Source organism: Staurois parvus, unplaced genomic scaffold, assembly GCF_062004578.1.
Source record: "Staurois parvus isolate SC_StPar_1 unplaced genomic scaffold, SC_StPar_1.0 ptg000678l, whole genome shotgun sequence".
In the NCBI taxonomy this organism is placed as follows: Eukaryota; Metazoa; Chordata; class Amphibia; order Anura; family Ranidae; genus Staurois; species Staurois parvus.
This window is the reverse complement of record NW_028318474.1, coordinates 1,883,622-1,904,676: the sequence shown is the minus strand read 5'-3', so window position 1 is coordinate 1,904,676 and position 21,055 is coordinate 1,883,622. Positions and strand designations below refer to the sequence as shown.

At 41.2% G+C, this 21,055-nt stretch overlaps 1 protein-coding gene across 3 annotated transcripts in view; it reads right to left on the bottom strand.

Moving 5' to 3' along the window:
• The window catches only part of LOC149447653 (platelet-activating factor acetylhydrolase-like), a 91,557-nt gene that overhangs the window by 32,418 nt on the left and 38,084 nt on the right, over window positions 1-21,055 (bottom strand). Inside the window, exon 2 of one of the 3 annotated variants that reach the window (XM_089652280.1) lies at window positions 7,924-8,086. The exons of the other annotated variants lie outside the window; for them this stretch is intronic. Coding sequence (XP_089508406.1) covers window positions 7,924-7,983 — 60 coding nt within the window. The 5' untranslated portion in view covers window positions 7,984-8,086. The remainder of the gene's footprint in view (window positions 1-7,923; window positions 8,087-21,055) is intronic. 3 annotated transcript variants of the gene reach the window in all.

Here is a 21,055-nt window from a genome sequence, read left to right as displayed (position 1 = left end):
TTATCCCCAAGTCATCTGTCATCCTTTGGTCCTAGCTATTGACCTACTGAAAGCCAAACTTCTACTGATGGGGTAGGAGCAGATAGGCAATGCAGATGGACTTACTTTCAGCAGAGTGGAAGCTCCCAGAAAGAGCCACTCTGTGTCCAGGCAATCATTGGGGGCCCCATTGGGATGTTAGTTACCCCCTGTTGTGAAAGTAGGATTTATGGCTTTGGTCTCTTCCCAGTCGAAGTAGCCATGTCTTCTCTTCACAGTAGGCTTTCTTGTGGAATCAGTGTATGTATTGTACGTGGCACAATAAATAGCAGTTAAATAAAAGGATTTGACCAAAAATTTGCTAAATGATATCCACCCTAATTATAACTTGACATTTGCATAAAAAAAAAAAATCTCTGATATTTGCAACTTGTGTTTTTCAGTTTTGAATACAGCGGAGCAGAGCTAAAAAAAAAATACCATCAGGTTATTTTTGTCTGTGACAACATTGGGGGACTTTGGATCCCTTCTTACCCCGTGACTGACGTACATAAAACTCAGCTTACATTTCATTCCCCTTCATGAAGAGACAGAAGCAAAGCCTAACAACAGATTAGAAAAAAATTCAGGCTATTTGGATGCCCTGGATATCCTGTTTTCTTCCCTCAGGATTTGACCGGAATCTCATGTCGCTATGAGGAATTGAGTGGGCCTGTCCACCATTTACATTTACTCCTGCCCCATCACCCTGTCCTTCCACCACATACCTCTTTGATCTTTCTTCCTGAGGTCACCCCTTAAGCCCCCTCTAGATTATTCCCTTTGCAATTCCCATAATCTACTTGTTCCCATTGGCTGTTATGCCTATACAGATATTTTGTCTATATGAAATCTGTGACACAGTGGACTGTAAAAAATGTACCCATTCATCTCTTTACATAAAATAAAGAAGGTTGAACAAGAAAATTCAGCTTATTGTCCGCTGGTCTCAGGGACAGGATGCATGGCAAAAAAGCCCAATGCTTCCAATAATGAAACTAAACACATTGGCTGGAGTTCCACTGTATACGGAGCTTTTATTGAGACACATAAAAGCCTCTGCTTTTCATATTATTAGGACAGAGATAACAGAAAAACTCTAATAGCGACTCTAATAAAGTTAAATGTTAGTACGTTTGTGTTAACGCGGCACTAAACTGTTTTAGCCACTTGCCCGCCACCCTATAGCAGAACTAATGCTACAGGGCAGCAGGGCTGCGCAAAATTACAAATATATCTATATCTATATATATATCTATATCTATATATCTGTGATTTGCATCTCCAGGTAGGGGGCGCGCACACCGCCCTACCCACACTGCCATTGGTAGCTAGGTATGTCAATGACCGGGTCCCAGCCAGAGATTTCCCGCCGGCACCCGGCTATCGACGTGTAGAACTGACAGGGGAGATACCTGTGTGTAAACAACACAGGTCTCTCTCCTGCCAGCAAGGACATGCTGCTGTGTATTTCTCTGCACAGCAGGGAAATACACAGCAGCACATATACCTAGTAAAACACATACAGCACATTATGTAAAACAGCACACAGCACACTGTTAACCTTTTGATCGCTCAACATGTTAACCCCTTCCTGCCCAGTGTCATTACTACAATGTCAGTTTTTTTTTATTGGCACTGATCACTGTATTAGAGTCATTGGAATGTCAGTGGCAGTCAGTTCCCCCCCAGTGTCAGAATGCCTGCCGCAGTCCCGCTATAAGTCACCGATCACCCCCTTTACTAGTATAAAAAAATAAATAAATAAATAAATAAATAAAAATTCCAGTATGTATATTGCCATTTGTAAATGCTATAACCAATTAATTTACATGTATTGGGATTTTGTTTTAGCAAAGACATAGAGCAGAATTTTTTTTTACTGGATATGTTTTATAGCATAAAATTTGAAAATAAAAAAAATAACATTTAATTTTTTTGTTTATAGCGCAAAAAAATAAAAGCGCACAAGTGATCAAATACCACCGAAAGAAAGCTCTATTTGTGGGAAAAAAAGAACATATATTTCATTTATGTACAGCGTTCCATGACTGCACAATTGCCAGTTCAAGTATTGCAGCGCCGTATCACAAACAATGGCCTGGTCAGGAAGGGGGGTAAATCCTCTGCATGACCGCGCAATTGTCATTCAAAGTGTGATAGCGCTGAAAATTGGCCTGGACAGGAAGGGGGTAAAAATGTCCGGACTTGAAGTGGTTAAGCATTCAAACTGTATGAAAATGGCATCTTGCCATTGTTCATTTATAACTCAGGGCTTTCACAAAAATCAATACAATATGGACTATTATAGGCCAAAGAACACTTGCTACTCTTCTGTGCATATTTTTTCAAGCTACTTTAAAATGAAGTGGCTGTAACTCGTGAATGAATTCCTTTCTTCTGTTTTGCAGTACATACACACACCATAGTTCAGCGATACAGTGAAAAGCTAGCCGTGTATAGAGAAAGAGAAGTGTTCTCTCATAATAAAGAAGAACAGCCAGCTCACAACATGAACAGTTATAAACACATTATTTGGCCATGTCTTCCGAACATGATTGCAACTGCAAGTTTATTTTCCATTCTACGTAAAAGAATTAATAAAAAAACTAACTTTACCCAGGATATGCTCCAATGCATACATTAGCCTTTTTCTACCAGGGTGCCTAGGCACCCTGGGGTGCAATCTGAGGTCTTCAGAGGTTACTTGGCTAAATGTAAAAAAAATGCCCCAAATTACCCCAAAATTGTGTGCAAGCCAACGGGTGGATAAGACTTTTTTTTTGTTACACAAAGCCACAAGTTTTCTTTTTAGGGATACAGGGATATGGATACTAAGATCTGTATCGGTGCCTGTACTGAGCTGCTTTACGAGTACTCATGAAAATGCTCCCAATACCTGGAACCGAAACTTTGCCATGCGATTTGCATCAATACAAAATGTATGGAAGCAAAATGACACCACAAAGAATACTATGTGATTTGAAGAGGAATGCAATTCCTGTCCAAATACCACGCAGTTTCCCACTGCTCCTGTGTGAACCCAGGCTTGTCATATCCTGAGTTCACACAGGAGTTGTGCATGGATCCCATGTTGCCACAGAAGGAAAAGCTAGAGATTTGAAACCCCTGTGGCTTTCTCTCCTCTCAGTGCATGGATGACATTATGGGCTAGACGGCTTTTTATTAGCCAACACCGTGGCACTGCTGACCAATCAGGAGCCATGTAGACTGTACTGTTATCCCTGCAAGGAGAAGAGAGAAAGCCGCTTCACAGGTCTGGAGATTTAAAATCCACACGGCTTTAAAAAACGGTACCAAGGTGATGCATGCAGCTGCATGCATCATTCCAGTATACCCACCAAAAATCCATTGGAGTACAGGTACATCGCTGGTCCAGAAGTGGCTAAAGATCCTTTTCCAATGCCTATAGTAAAATCGTCTTTTCTTAATGAGCAGTTGAAATCCCCTTTTCCTTTCCGGTTATCCTTGGAAGAAAGATTATACTTGCCAATTTTTTATTGCTTTTGGATATATTGATTTATCTACTAAGGTGTCTTTTTTGCAAAACAAACAAGCCCAGCGCATGAGCACTTTTTGCTGGTAAACTATCATTTGTAGACTACAGAAGACGATGCACTTTCACATGCATCTATTTACTTGATATAGTAAGCTTGCACTTGAGTTTGGAGTGCACACTGCATGAAATTCTTATTTCCCAGACCGTGGACATTAACGTATTTACAAGCAGCAAAAGAGCTTGTATTGTGGAGCAATTGATTCCCAAAGGTCACAGCAAAGACTCTAAACTGGGGTTTCATCAGTTTTTAACATTTGCAACGGTACTCATTCATAACAGCAGCTGCACTGAATGCATGGCCACCAGTCTACCAATTAGCCTAAAGCCGGCCATACACGGGTCGAATTCCGAAAGAATTTTCTTTCGAAAATCTTTTCTAAGAATTTTCTTTCCAATTTCACACCATTAGTGGGTCACAGAAACGGCCAATTTTCGTGTGACCATCAAATTTGAGTGATCGGGCATGTTGAAATTTTTTTCGAAAAACAAACGAATTTCGAAAATCGTGCAAGAAATACAAAGCTGTGACCTGGAAAGAAAAGAAAATTCTTGGCCACAAAAATTCTTTTCTGTAGCAACACGAGGCGAAATTGAAGGCTTGGTTGGTTGAATTTTGAAATCAATGGTGGCACCATCGCATTACAAAACGTACAAAATCTCTGATTCATTCGGAATTCAACCCATGTATGGCCTGCATAAGCCGCTGGTGTGCCAATTAGCCTAAGCAGACTTCTAGGGGGATTTACTAAAACTGGAGAGTGCAAAATTTCGTACAGCTGTGCATGGTAGCCAATGAGGTTCTAATGCAGGCCATACGTGGGTCGAATTCCAAACTAACTTTCTTTAGAAAATCGGAAATTTTGTGTATTTTGTAATCCGATGGTGCCACCATTGATTTCGAAATTTGACCAACCAAGCCTTTAACTTCACCTCATGTTGTTACAGAAAATAATTTTTGTATCTTTTCTTTCCAGGCCACAGCTCATGCTCATTTCTCGCACAATTCTCCCATCTTTGATTAGAAATTTGTTCACTTTCAAAAAATATCAAACATGCCGATCACTCAAATTCGATGGTCGCTCTAAAATCAGCTGTTGTTGTGGCCCACTAACAGTGCAAAACAAAAAATCTTAGAAAAGATCTTTTAAAGAAAATTCTTTCGGAACTTGACCCGTGTATGGCCAGCTTAATTTCAGCTTGTTCAATTAGAGTCTTTTCATACGGACATTTCGGTTTTTTATCAGTTCAGTCATGCTTTTTTCCAAGAAAAAATGGATCAGTTCACATCAGTTTTTCATCAGTTCACATCAGTTTTTCTTCAGTTTACATGCATTTTTCATCCACTTTTCATCAGTGTGCATCCGTGTTTCTCCAGTTTACATCCTTTTTTTTTTACATCTTTTACCAACTCAAAAACAGACTGTATATCTGTTTACATCCGTTTTTCATCTGTTAATTTGTTTTCACGGAAGAAAAATAGGGTTTTGTTCCATTCAAAAAAACGGATGTAAACAGATGCGGACATTAAACGGATGTAAACAGATGATCATTCGTTTACATCTGCTAGTTCATAGAAATACATGGGTGTCTGTTTTTCATCTGTAAATGGACATATGAAAACAGACATACGGAAAGAGTGTGAAAGAGCCCTTAAGTTTTGACAAAAAAAAACCTGGAAGCTGATTGACTGATTGGTTTCTAAGCAGAGTTGCATCAGATTGTGCACTCTCAAGTTTTAGTAAATCAACTGCTAAGTACAGAAGTAAGCAGAGAAGTAGACATGATCTCTTACCAGTCAAGCAATTGAGGGATATTTCCTTAGGGTGAACTAGAGCAAGACAGAGAAATGGAAGAACAATGTCTTGGTTAAGGTGGAAGGTAGAGGCCGTCTAAGGCTGGGTGCACACTATCGTTTTTTTCTTCCACCCAGAGGGCTGAACAAAAACAAAATGAAGAGCTCAGAAGGAGCTTGCTGTACTAACGATACAATGTTAGTACAGCGATCTCCTTCCTGAGCTATTGTGTTCTAACAGGGGGAATGCCCCCCCAACCAGAACACATCGTCTGCCAGCACTGCTCAGATGCCGATCGGATGCTTGTTTTTCAGCATGCCCGTTTGATAGACAGGCAGGTGTACACACAGGCCAAATGTCAGCAGGTTTCTATTGAACTGGCCAATACCGGTCGATATTTGGCCTATGTTTAACGGGCTTTAGGAAGAAAAATGGCTCTGGGCCCCAAAATAACTTTATCCTTGAGGAGGTCCAGAAAGAATTGTTTACAAGACAAGGATTCCAACTTTGACAGAAATATGGTTGCAATAAGGAAAGCTGAATATCTCTCATGGGTTCAAAAGGGTGTTCTTTAAACTAAGGAGAAAACAAGGTTGAGATTTCCACTATAGGAATGTTATGTGAGCGTAACAAGACTTGGAGGTCTTAGGAGCCCAGGATTTACGTGTGATCTGGGTCTCAGATTTTGTTTTGGACTTAAGAGGCCTGAGAGAAAGGAAAGGAGCTCCTCTTGCCTTCAGAGGTAGAATAAGTTTTGCCAGTTGGATACTTGGGTTTCTTTGTTGTTGTAAAAAGGTACTTTTACCACCAGTGGCCTCATTAATTAAGTTGTTGAGGGAAGCCCCAAAGAGACTTTCACCATTGAAGGGCTTGCAGAGCAATCGCTTTTTACATTGTTGTTCTGCAGACCAGTATTTTAGCCAGAGAGTCCTCTGCATATTAATAAACAGAAGACTCATTCTGAAAATGAGATGAACAATTATCCACTAATAATTATCATAACAGTACAATGCAGCAGGCACAAGCTGTAAACATTCCATAACTGATTGATCAGTAAGGATGGTTTTGATTTCTTTAGATATTTCCTTAGACTACACCCTCAGGGTTTTGCAAATTTACATTACAAAAATAGCAGGTCGCAGGGCAGGACCTGCTAAGCATACAAGGACTTGGAAAGGGTTTCCAGACGCTTATCAACTTTGTCTCTAAACACCAGAATGGCCACAACATTAAGCCAAAAGTTTTGTTTAGGACTGAGAAGAACGCTGCAGACCACCCCAGAGCTGCAAGAGGATCATGAGCTGGACAGGCCTGTGGGACTTCTCCAACTGTGCTTATGATTTAACATACTGTGGAACAATAGAGGCAGCAATGCACACCAGAAGCATCTGGAATACTCACAACCAACTGCAGAGGACTACGTTATATGGAGCTGGAGTAACTATGAGGTGGCAAATAGGAAAAACAAAAGGTAAAGCCCTGATCACAGTGTCACATACAGAACCCAATTGACATATTACATTCCAGGCAAACGTTGCCCCTACCACGTGCATACTCCTTACAGTGTCTTCAGGGATCAGGATCACACCAGAGGCTATGTCAAGGCCCTGGACCTGTAAAGCACTATGTGGATAACACACCAGTGCATTAGGTGTTTGGGGAGTGCCACAAGCAGAGCCCAGTGCTCAAAGATCACTTCACAGACTAGCCCCACAATCTTCAGTCCAGCAGGGTCCAGGTACGGCTCCAAGGTAGTGCTGAGGATCACCTGATCCAGATAGCTGCATTCACAAAGTCCCAGCTCAGCAGCATAATAAAGCTTTCTGAATGAAGAAACAGTCTTGATATCAGTAAAAAAAAGATCTAGCTTCTCTAGTGGGTCACAGGAATACACTTACTTTTGTTCCCCTTTGACCCAGAGCCAGCTGATAGCGGGATATTGTTCAATAGCAGCTGACGGGGCAGGGCCAATCCAGGCTTTGGAAGGATTCCAACTGTTGAGTTCAACTCAGCGATCTGATTGACAGCTGGCTTCGTCTCTCAGAACGTGGCTGAGAGACTGAGCCAGCTGCGCCCACCCCCTCTCCTCCCTGGCACTACAGTGAGCATTGAAGGAGCAGAGCAGAGAGCAGTGACTGACATTCACTGCTCTCCACTCCGAGCAGGCTAAGAATTGAGCGATCAGCAGTCATGTGATTGCTCAGTTCTCTGTACTAGAGCCGACATGGAACAACCGCACCATCACACTGAAGCTGCAGTATAGCAACCAGTATGGATGTTTATTTATTTTTTTTTTTTGGTAAATGTAAATTCTGTAGTGTACATAGTCTGGGTATAGGTTCACTTAAGGTAACTTGTGCAAACCTATGCTGTACTGTAAGATATATTTTTTGCACAACTTCAGAGTTTTGTAAGAGAGGCATTGCATAACCATAACCTTTTAGTAAATAGTGAAACATATAAAAGCCATTGAGTTGTGAAAGACCGTTCAATGCTACAAAGGTCAAAAGCAAAAAAAAAACACATTCTCACCCTGTGCAGAAAGCGGTTAAGGCCAAACAAATGTCTTGAAAACCCTATGACAGGAGACATCCCAGTCACTCTTCACCCAGCGTATGCTCACTGAGAGTGCTGAGACGAAGTATGTTTCTGTACAAGGATTCAACGTCATGTATCTCAACTATAGATTACAGCCCTGTTTTACATAAAAAAAAAAAGAAATGTCAAATAAATGTCAACTACTTCTACTGGTTAATATGATCAGTTTCTATGCTGGAGAGAAGGTAGACGACAGTGTAAGTAAGAGGTTACAAGGTTCGTCAGAGAGCAAGCCACACAACAAGCAGAGATGCGTCATGCTTAGTATGAAACATTGCCTTCACATCCAACCAAGCTTCTCCTCTGAAATGGCCAACCAGAAGTAACAAGTGAAAATAATTAGGGAACTGCTAATGCAGTCAAGGAAACACTCCAAGCCAGAGAGCCAACTCAAAAATAAAAATGTTAAAAAAAAAAATGTAGGTTTCAAGGTCACAAGCTTGTATGTATCACTTCCTCGGTGGTCTGATAAATGAGGTGTTGCCTCTTGGTAACAAAAAGCCTGAATTGTCACCTGCCAGGATGCCTCTCTCATCCATCCAGTTGGCAATGACACATGGAAACAGATAAGTACGTATTAATATGCTTTGCATAGGAACAGATCGCCATTGTTCCATGACCCTTACTTTGTCTCTCATGGGTGGGAACTTGAGTACTGTAGCAATAATTGCATCAGCACTTACATTTACATTATTGTGTCATTAAGAGGCAGGGGCAGGAAGATGCTGACCATGGATGATGTATAGTGCGGATTGAAGCTGAGGTTTCACAACTAATTGATACGGTAGTTGTTCAGCGGTTCCTGTCAGGTTCACATCAGGTTCAGGACAGGATTAAGTCAGGATTTTATCCTCTTCACACATACGAGGTTTAGAAACGGTTCCCATAGAAGTCAATAGCTTGTAGTCCGCACCTGAACCTGAAGGCACTGCTCAGAAATCGGACATGACTCTTTTTAAATCCATACTGAATCCACATCGCCAGTGCACCTGACATATGTGAACAGGCACCATAGGAAGAAATGTTATTTCACATGTCATGCAGATTGGATGTAATCCAAGCCACATCCAATCCGCATATATGTGAACTGGCTCTAAAAGTTTTGACAGAAGAGTTCTGTAACCTACGTATGTGAGCAGTAACCCCTGCAAGCATTACCCTTCCACATTACATCTGATGCTAAGTGCACTTATAATCTGTTTATATGAACCCAATAAGATGCCAGTTATTAAAGAATCCAAAAAGCAGGGGGTCTGATCACGATCGTGTCTTCAAGAGGATCTGATTCTTTCTGACTTATATCCCAGCCAGAAGAAACTGCCATGATTACACAGTCTTTGCCAGATATGATTTTGCAAATATATGCTGAATTTAGCTCAAAATTTTCCTCTGGTCACCTAAAGGCCTATTAAAAATCTACACTTGCTTCACAATCGCTGATCAGCTGCAGTGTCCCACTTAGAACCCCATTTCTCAATCATCCCCTTCACTTGTAAGGAAGGTTTGGTGGAATCCAGCTCAAGATAAACAGTGTGAGCCAGGGGCGGACTGACAACTCATGGGGCCCCAGGGCAATAGGGGATCATGGGGCCCCTGTGTCCTTGCCCAAACTCAAAAAAGCCTATGAAAAAGGTACCAGGGGCATCTCATGGGGCCCCCTACTGCCCCCGGGCCCTCGGGCAGTGCCTGAGTTTCCAAATAGTCAGTCTGCCCCTGGTGTGAGCACATGCACATGCCTTTCGGATTCGATCAGATCAAATGTGCATCAGTCCCTCGGTCAGTGAGGAAAAAGCTATTTCTAAGTCATTGGCTTTTTTAGACAAATCACAGAAAAAGGAAATAGAGCCAGGAATAAGAGGACAAAAAGTAGGTCCAGCCGAAGGAGAAAAAGGAGGAGGAAGAGAGCGAGAACAACCAAGGGGGAATCTAGTGAAGAATCAGAAACAGGGCAGAACGTGCAGTGGGTAATAGAAAAGGTCCCCCCAAAGATAAGAGAAGTACCCGGTGTTAAGGACTCCCAACTAGATATGAAAGTTGTGAATCTGTCTTACTTTCAGCTACAAGAAAGACATATGAATCTCCTAAAAAAGGTCTATCCTTCTCACCAACGACCTCGATGGACAAATTTGAGGTTTACAAAGATATCAGTCTTTTCCTACGCAAGGTCCTCTTTAGACTGTGGCATCAAAATAGATCGGACACACAGAAAGAGAATAAGCAATCTAGAATAGCTCAGACAGAAAATTATGCTGACCAAGAGGTTCTTGATATATTGGTGTCATTGCTAGACGAGAACGATGATCCAGAATATGAATTAGGTGAACAATGTCCTTCAAACAGGAGATCTAGTTATTTATTGATACGATCAAAAAAGATGCCCCTGCTACACAAATATCAATGGGTTAAAATGTTTCTTGATCTTGTGAAGGAGGATTTATATAAAATTAACTGGACATGGTCAGGCTTAGACAATTTAACAAGCAAAGAGAGAAGAGCCCTATCTGAACTCCAAATTTGGTAATCAAAAAAGTGATAAAGGAGGCAAAGTGGTTCTAATTTCAGAGGAGCAATACGAGAGGGAGGTGATGAGACAACTAAATGATCAGACCACATATGAAAATATTAGAGATAATCCCTTTCCAATTTTAGTAGATTCGCTTCCCATGCCAGAGAAATCTTTTCATTTAACGATTTAACTATCTAAAAAGAAGGATTATCTTACAGTAGATGAATACAATAATCTGATCTTTTCTATCAGCCCTAAATTACATAAATCTCTAAAAAAATCCACCTGGGAGACAAATGGTGTCAGCCATTAAGGGGCCTTTGGAAAGGATCAGTAAATATGTAGATGGACTAATTAAAGATATGGTCTTCAAATTGCCTTCGTTTGTCCAGGATACGTTGGATGTGTTGCAGAAATCACAAACAATTGAAGTCCCCCCAGAGGCCCTGTTGGTCAGTATTGACGTGGAATCTCTACATACTTCTATTCCACATACATGGGGCCTCAGGTGGGTAGCATACTTCCTTGATAGAGACTTCCCCGAGTTCGGAGCCCAAAATGAATTTATACTGGAACTCCTAGAATTTGCATTGGAGAATAATTTCTTACAATTCCTAGAAAAATGATTACCAACAATTGGTGGGAACCTCCATCGGAGCACCATGGGCCCCAGCGTATGCTTGCCTCCACCTGGGTCTGTGGGAGGCGGGGGAAGTCTGTCGATTAACGATGTATCTCAGACATGTGGCCACTTGGCTGAGGTACATCGATGACGTGTTCATGATCTGGAAAGGAGATATGATTGAGCTGTGTCAATTCATTGAGATACTCAATAACAATGAAAGGAATATAATACTGACATTCATAGCCGACTACGCATCTATCTCCTTTCTGGCTCTTTGGATCTCTATCTTGGCGGGGAAGATTGCCACTTGCACTTTCAGAAAGAGTACAGCCGCTAATACACTTTTGAGAGCAGATAGTCATCACCCTATTTCACTGCTTAAAGGAATTCTAGTAGGTCAGTTTCTGCAAGTTCACAGAAATTGTTCAGATGACAATGACTTCAGGAATGAGGCAGTCCACATGTATGATAGGTTTAGAGAAAGAGGCTACAAACGTATTAGAAAAGCTAGAAAAAACGCATGGTCAAAAAAAAAAATCGAGATCACCTGATTAACCCTCCCCCTCATATGGCAACTGAAAATGATCAGAAGGCTCCAGTGAGAATTACAAAGTATGGAGCACAATGGAAACAAGTAAGGAGCATACTAACTAAGCATTGGAACATACTGACCAAGTCTCCAGCTATTGCTGAAATAGTTGGCACTTGCCCCAACTGGTGGCATGACGTGCAAGAAATCTGAGAGATTCTTTGGTTCATTCTGAGTTTAGCAAGAAATTGCAGAGGCCTTGGCTAAACAAAACCCCTTCACTAAAAGGCATGTATGCATGTAGTCACTGTCATATCTGTAAATATGTAGACAGGACGGACATGTTCGCCAATTGGGATCAATCAAGACAGTATATGATTAAAGAATTTATTAACTGTTCGACATCATGCCTAATCTATATGCTAGAATGTCCATGTAAAAAATATTACATAGGAAAGACTAAGCGACAACTCCGAATATGCACTGGTGAACACGTCCGCAGTATTAGAAATATTAAAAAGAACAAAAATAAGGAGGAGGAAAGCCCTATAGCAATACACTTTGCTGAACGCCATAACAGAAATCCAGATGGTCTAAAAGTCAAAGGAATTTTCTTACTTCATCTGTCACCCAGACGTAATACAAAATGTGGATTTTTAGCCTAGGCACCCTGGCCCCACAAGGCCTAAACAGTGAGTGCAATCTACAGGTATTTTTGGAATCATAATATATTAATACACTTTTGTTTAATCGGGATATCCTAAATTCTTGAACTGATATCTTTAATATATGATTTATTGACTCTTTCCCCCCCAATATCTGTATATGCGTGTATATATGTGTACATAACATTATTACTATTTTTTCTCTTGTTAAGAGGCTTTGGTCCTGAGTATGAGAAATATTGCTTTATTTAATACAGCTCTGAATGGAGTGAATTAGACCAATAATAGTATAGAAATGGCTTATTACTCTGTACCCGGTGGAGACACCTGGCATCAATTTGCATGAGTGTGTGTATTGGAAGGCGAATGGGTGGCACCTAGTGGCCAAATTAGCAATAGCTAGACAACTAGCTATAAATATCCTTTGTGTACTGGCCCCGCCTATCTCTGAAGAAGTCCAAGAGCATTAGGTGAAACATGTTGGATTACACGCCCCCAGATATGTCCTGTACGTGACATCACGCACAGCGACTTCATCTCCGGCCTCCATTGCCTTCATGGGCAATACTGCTGAGAATCCCTCACCTACAGTGATGTTCCCCTCCAGCCGACACTACATTATTCAAAGCTCAACTCAATCGCCGCTTGGCGGGACTGTAATGCCTCTGCTCCAAGGATGGCTGGAACCAATGGAAAGTATCTGTTGCAAGGGAGGGTGAGACACTGATGATGGTATATGTCCATTTATGACCACATTAGTCTGCTTCCCATGCATGTGGCCTCAGGACTTTTAGAGCATGAAGAAATCTATTGCCCATTTGTGTTTCACTTCCTAATGTCATTATGTACTTATAGATGGTCATCTAGTGGACATATTACAAGTCACAGACTTCTTTCATCTTTATTATGTGCAGCAATTAATCTTTTTATATGTATTCCACGTGTGGACACTTGGCTGATCAACTATACCTCAACACTATGGAATTCATGTGCCATTCAGGCGACCTATGGGATTGAACTTTCGCGCCCGCAACTTTGATGGCCTCTAACTTATAGGATATCAAGTGTACACTATGGTACCACAGTCACAGTTTTGATGGCTGCAACATTTCTAATGTGACTTAATTTGCTTCTATCCAGCTCATTTATTCCCATGTATGCAAGTGTGTGGCCGGATGAGACGTTCCCTGGGTGTTTAGACAATGTTGTCTATTTAATTTAGTGAAGTGCCCGTGGTGGTTGTTCATCTTTTTAGTTTGTTATGTTACTTTATACTTTTTTCTAATAAAGCCAATTTTTGATAAAGCTGCATGGTCCCTAATGAAACTTTCTCTAGGGGTACCCTTCAGTACCTCTGTCCTTTGTCTATAAAAATACATACTACTTTGCATTTAACCGCTTACCCGCCGCAGTATAGCAGATATACTGCTACTCGCCGGCACCCGGTGATTACCGATAATCTCCGATGGGGAGGAATACTGTTTTGTTTACAAACAATCTTCCTCCTTGTCAGCTCGGGTACATAGCTCGGGATGGCTGCCATTTCGATCAGTGTGCTTACAGTGAAGCATACACCCCGCCCCCTAGTAAAACACTCTCTACACACAGTTAACCCTATAATCGCCCCTCACATTAACCCCTTCCTTAGTCATTAGTACAGTGTCAGTGCTGTTTTTTAGCACTGATCACTGTATTGGTGTCACTGGGGATGTCAGTGACACCAAGTTAGTCTCCCCACCCCCCCCCCCCCCCCGTGTCAGAATGCCTGCTGCAGTCCTGCTAAAAGTCGCTGATCGCCGCCATTACTAGCAGGAATGAAATAAAAATCACAGCATCTATACCACCATTTGTAAACGCTATAACTTTCACGTAAACCAATACATTTACACGTATTGGGATTTTTTCTTAGCAAAGACATGTCGCAGAATACATTTTGGCCTAAATTTATGATGAAATTTTATCTTTTACATTTTTTTACTGCACATGTTTAATAGCAAAAAGTCCAAAATATTGTTGTTTTTTTTCAAAATTGTAGGTCTTTTTTTGATTATAGGACAAAAAAATTAAAAACGCAACGGCTATCAAATACCACTGAAATAAAGCTCAATTCGTGGGGAAAAAGAGAACATAAATTTCATCTGGGTGCAGCGTTGCATGACCGTGAAGTTGTCAGTTAAAGTAACACAGCGCTGTATAGCAAAAAACGGCCTGGTCAGGAAAGGGGGTAAATCCTCTGGAGGGCAAATGGTTAAAGGATTACATATAACCAACTTGTAAATAAGGCTTACCTTATTGGTATACATTTATATTATTTATTAAACGCACACCCGGCTGGTCATTTTTTTACACCCAATAAAATGATGGATCACACGAATGAAAACATCAAGTTCACAACAAGACTGAGCTTTCATGGACTGGGTAAGCTCATCATAAAGCTGAAACTAAATGTAAATGTGCTTTGCCAGAAAGAACATTATAGATGTCCAGCACAATCACAGTGGTGTCTGCTTTGCATTCACACAGAACAAAACCCACTGTACAGCTGAACAGTAGAAAAGCTTTATCTGAAAACAACGTGGGAAGCAGGGGCTGCGTGCTGGACCTCTTCAGCTCTTGGTGTCACAAACATTCTCAGCAGACAAAGAGCAATAAAGTATACATCTACTGCATACAATTAAAGTGAACCTGAACTCAAATGGAGGATCTGCTATCCTATAGAGCAGCCTTTTTCCACCAGGGTGTCATGACACACTGTGGTGCCTTCTGAGTTCTTCAGGGGTGAAAAATGCCAAAACAATTTTCACAAAGTGCCCAAAATAGTCAACAAGCCAGGGAGTGGATCAAGACTGACTTTGGTGTACAAAGCCACAGGTTTGTATTGCTCAGTATTACAACCTTGGGCAGCCACTGGCATCTTAAAGCCAATGACGTCATTGGTTAATAAGGAGGGTTTCAGGCACCTGCACATCATCCTTGTTTGCCCCTCTCTGTCAGCATTGGGGTCACATTAGCAGAGAGAGGGAGAGAAACTGAGGAAGAGAAACACTAGAATACTAGTCTGTACCAATTTGTAAAGTTGGGGGAATAAATCACCTCTAATGTTGGGTGTCCTACCTGTGTGGATGCTGAAATATGTAAAACTATTAGTTTAGTGTTTCACATTTTAGAATGGGATGCCTCTAGATTTTTCAGAATTTAAAGGGTGCCACAACTGAAAAAACACTGCTATAGGGAATGTCTAGAGATGTTAAAGGGGAACTCTGGGCTCAATATAGTGTTTTGACATTTATCATGTAAAAAAATAGATCTCTAGTTTTGAAAAAACTACTTGTCCAGGGACTAAATCAGTGTCCCAATCTACTTGTTCAGATAAAAAAAAAAAAAAAAAAAATTTTTAACCAAAACCGTATTTAAATAAGAGGCGATTTTAGGAATGTCTTTTAACAACAAAAGGGGCTTTATGGCGACTTGTTTTTTCAGTTTTGGATAAAGTGGAATTAGAACACCTGTCAGGTTTTTATTGCTGTCTATGTTCCCTGTTGGGTAGATTCACCCTCTATATTTGTCCTGTTTTACTTTTTTCAAAAGTGAAAGTAAAAAGGAAATTCCAAATTTTGAGAGGACATGGAACATCAATAAGGGGGACATTTTCCAATGGGGATACTAGTTCTGGTGACCCCGGTGACACTCTGGGATTCCCTTGTTTTGCAGGGATTTCCTCTCACTTCCTGTTTTGGCTATTGGACAGGAAGTGAAGGGAAATTTCCCCAATGACACATAGATGACAAAAAAAAAAAAACAAACAAAACGGGTTATACCCTTCCCTTACTCTATCCAAAATGAAAAAAAAAAATGGTTTGCCTTTAGTTCCACTTTAAACTTGCAGGAAAGAAACAGCACTATTTTAATAAAAGAATAATCAAATAAAATCCACAATGATATATGTTCACCATATATGAGAGGATGTTTCCCTGGCCAGTCTATTATAATTTGACTGATAGGCAAACTTCAATTAATTTCAGCGACAGCTATTCGAATTTCCACCAAATTCAACTCAATTTTCTTTAACTTGACAGACCATCAGTAGATAAATATAGTCTGCAAGTGTCATTGAGTAATCCAGTGTTACAATGTATTGCTCCACTGCAGTTTTTATTCAGTTCATATGTAGATCAAAGGTGTGACCTTTGATATGCATATGACATCAGTTAAAGAAACTTTACAATTTTTTTTCAGTTAAATGTATTCTGTTTAACCCCTTATTAGCCACTAGCTAACCCTAATCAGCCCTAATTAAAGTGGTTCTAAAGGCTCAAGGTTTTTTACCTTCATACATTCTATGCATGAAGGTAAATGGCTTTCTACGTGCAGCATCACCCCCACCCCCTCAATACTCACCTCAGTCCCCTCTCCATACAGCAATGTGCGCTGGAGTCTCGGCTATCCTGGGACTCCCTCTTCCCAGTGGTTAAGACAGAAGTGGGAGCCATTGGCTCCCACTGCTGTCAATCACAGCCAGTGAGCCAATGGAAGAGAGAGGGGGTGTGTCAATGGACACACGGAACAGCGGGTGCCCCCATAGCAAGCTGTGTGCTGTACAGGGGGCACCTGACAGAAGGGAGGGGCCATGAGAGCCTGCAGAGGACCCAAGAAGAGAAGGATCCGCACTGTGCAAAACCACAGCACACAGCAGGTAAGTATAGACATGTTTTGTTATTTTTTCTTAAAAAAAAAAAGCCTTTAAAAATCACTAACTCCTTCCTCCTCTGAGCTATTATTTATATACCTATACACAGTGTATATATATATATATATATATATATACACACACACACACACACACACACACACACATACACAAACACACACATATACAGTGGGGCAAAAACGTATTTAGTCAGCCACCAATTGTGCAAGTTCTCCCACTTAAAAAGATGAGAGAGGCCTGTAATTGGCATCATAGGTAGACCTCAACTATGAGAGACAAAATGAGAAAAAAAATCCAGACAATCACATTGGCTGATTTGGAAAGAATTTATTTGCAAATTATGGTGGAAAATAAGTATTTGGTCACCTACAAAGAAGCAAGATTTCTGGCTCTCACAGACCTGGACCTTCTTCTTTAAGAGGCTCCTCTGTCCTGCACTCATTACCTGTATCAATGGCACCTGTTTGAACTTGTTATCAGTATAAAAGACACCTGTCCACAACCTCAAACAGTCACACTCCAAACTCCACTATGGTGAAGACCAAAGAGCTGTCGAAGGACACCAGAAACAAAATTGTAGACCTGCACCAGGCTGGGAAGACTGAATCTGCAATAGGCAAGCAGCTTGGTGTGAACAAATCAACTGTGGGAGCAATAATTAGAAAATGGAAGACATACAAGACCACTGATAATCTCCCTCGATCTGGGGCTCCACGCAAGATCTCACTCCGTGGGGTCAAAATGATCACAAGAACGGTGAGCAAAAATCCCAGGACCACACGGGGGGACCTAGTGAATGACCTGCAGAGAGCTGGGACCAACGTAACAAAGGCTACCATCAGTAACACACTACGCCGCCAGGGACTCAGATCCTGCAGTGCCAGACATGTCCCCCTGCTTAAGTCAGTACATGTCCGGGCCCGTCTGAAGTTTGCTAGAGAGCATTTGGATGATCCAGAAGAGGATTGGGAGAATGTCATATGGTCAGATGAAACCAAAATAGGACAGTTTGGTAGAAACACAACTCGTCGTGTTTGGAGGAGAGATAATGCTGAGTTGCATCCAAAGAACACCATACCTACTGTGAAGCATGGGGGTGGAAACATCATGCTTGGGGCTGTTTCTCCGCAATGGGACCAGGACGACTGATCCATGTACAGGACAGAATGAATGGGGCCATGTATCGCGAGATTTTGAGTGCAAACCTCCTTCCATCAGCAAGCGCATTGAAGATGAAACGTGGCTGGGTCTTCCAACATGACAATGATCCCAAACTTCCCGCCCGGGCAACGAAGGAGTGGCTCCTTAAGAAGCATTTCAAGGTTCTGGAGTGGCCTAGCCGTCTCCAGATCTCAACCCCATAGAAAACCTTTGGAGGGAGTTGAAAGTCCGTGTTGCCCAGTGACAGCCCCAAAACATCACTGCTCTAGAGGAGATCTGCATGGAGGAATGGGCCAACATACCAGCAACAGTGTGTGACAACCTTGTGAAGACTTACAGGAAACGTTTGACCTCTGTCATTGCCAACAAAGGATATATAACAAAGTATTGAGATGAACTTTTCATATTGACCAAATACTTATTTTCCACCATAATTTGCAAATAAATTCTTTCCAAATCAGCCAATGTGATTGTGTGGATTTTTTTTCTCATTTTGTCTCTCATAGTTGAGGTCTCCCTATGATACCAATTACAGGCCTCTCTCATCTTTTTAAGTGGCAGAACTTGCACAATTGGTGGCTGACTAAATACTTTTTTGCCCCACTGTATATACACACACTCACCAGCCACTTTATGAGGTACACATTGCTGTACCGGGTTGGACCCCCTTTTGTTTTCATACTTCGTGGCATAGATTCAGATAAGTTGTTGGAAACATTCCTCTGAGATTTTGCTCCATATGGACATAATAGCATCAAACAGTTGCTGCAGATTTGTCGGCTGCGCATCTATGATCTTCTGCTCCACCACATCTCAAAGGTTCTCTATTGGATTGAGATCTGGTGACTGTGGAGGCAACTGGAGTACAGTGAACTCATTGTCATGTTCAGGAAATCAGTTGGAGATGATTTGAGCTTTGTGACATGATGCATTATCCTACTGGAAGTAGCCATCAGGAGTACACTGCCACCTGCTGAGGTCTTCTGCTGCTGCCCTTAGGGCAGTGCCTTTGGATGTGAAGTTCAGCACGCTCCTGGTCTGCTTGCACGTTGCATGTGCATGTTTGCCTGGGTCTGAGTCGCTTGTATTCATTACACACGCTGTCTATACTGGTGTCAGTCCGGACACCTTGCTTGTAAGTGCATTTCTTCATTAAAGTTTGATGTTTTTTAAAACAAACTGCACCACGATTGTTCGCTTTTTTCTTTCGAGTGACGGTCTGATCATCTCTCAGTTTGGATACTAAATCACCTTTGGATTGGATTTTCAGCTTTGCAGAACATAATCTGTTGGAGTTCATCCCTCATTTCTTCAGTGTTGCTGTCACCATATTAATCATTGCTCCCAGAGTAACAAGTACTATATGCTGGTTTTAACAATCAGCATATTACTCTGGTGAGTTTTAACAATTAATTATTTTGGACATTGATTATTTGAACTTTCTTTTTTGCTGTATTTCACTTTGATTTAAAATATTGTTTTATCACAATTTTTGTTACACTTTTGTATGTATTTAAGCGCAACCTATTTTTTTGAACTTCTGCTGCTGTAGCCCATCTGCTTCAAGGTTCAACATGGTGTGCATTCAGAGATGGTATTCTGCATACCTTGGTTGTAACAAGTGGTTATTTGAGTTACTGTTGCCTTTCTATCAACCAGTCTGTTCAGTCTTCTCTGACATCAACAAAGTAGTTTTGTCCACACAACTGCCACTCATTGGATGTTTTCTCTTTTTCGGACCATTTTCTGCAAACCCTAGAGATGGCTGTTTGTGAAAATCCCAGCAGATCAGCAGTTTTTGAAATACTCAGACCAGCAGGTCTGGCAACAACAACCATGACATGTTCAAAGTCACTTAAATCCCCGTTTTTCCCCATTCTGATGCTTGGTTTGAACTTCAGCAAGTCATCTTCACCTTGTCTAGATGCCTAAATGCATTGAGCTGCTGCCACATGATTGGCTGATTAGCAATTTGTGCTACCAAGCAATTGAACACCTGTACCTAATGAAGTGGGTGGTGAGTGAGTGTATATACAAATATATGTATTTTTTTTGAATTTTGATAAATACCTTTTTTTATTTGAATTAACTTTTGACCAGGGGCAGACTGACCATTTCGAAGCACTGCCCGAGGGCCCGGGGTCAGTAGGGGGCCCCATGAGATGCCTCTGGTACCTTTTTCATAGGCTTTTTTGAGTTTGGGCAAGAACACAGGGGCCCTATCAACCCCTATTGCCCAGGGGCCCCATGAGTTGTCAGTCCGCCCCTGCTTTTGACATGCTTTGCACCACAAACAGAGTTTTAGTGTCATTTTAAACTAGGCAGATAACAGATTAAATATATACTTGCTTTTTTTTAACTAACATTGGTCAAAAGAGAAAAAAGCACTTTTTTTCAAGGTTTTAATTTTTTTGTCTACAGACTACATAGAAAATATAATAATTTTTGCAAGACTATATTGTCAAAAGCCCAGTCTACAAAAGGCATTCAGGGGAATTTCTAAAGCCTGTCTAAGATGCTCTTTAGATTTCCATTGTGCCTCTACATGACAGATCCACTTACCTATTGTAGACAGACAGGTACATAAATCTGGGGCACACACTGAGAGTGGAGACACAATGGGGGAGATTTACTAAAATTTTAGCACTCAGAATCTGGTGCAGCTGTGCAAGGTAGCCAATCGACTTCTAACTTCAGCTTCGACAATAAAACCTGGAAGCTGATTGGTTTCTGTGCAGAGATGCACCATATTTTGCACTCTCCAGATTTAGTAAATAACCCCCAATGAGACCAGAGCATCCACAGTGGTGTATTTAGGATTTTTGCTGCCGTAGGCAACACAAAAATTGTCTGCCCCCACAGACACCAACCA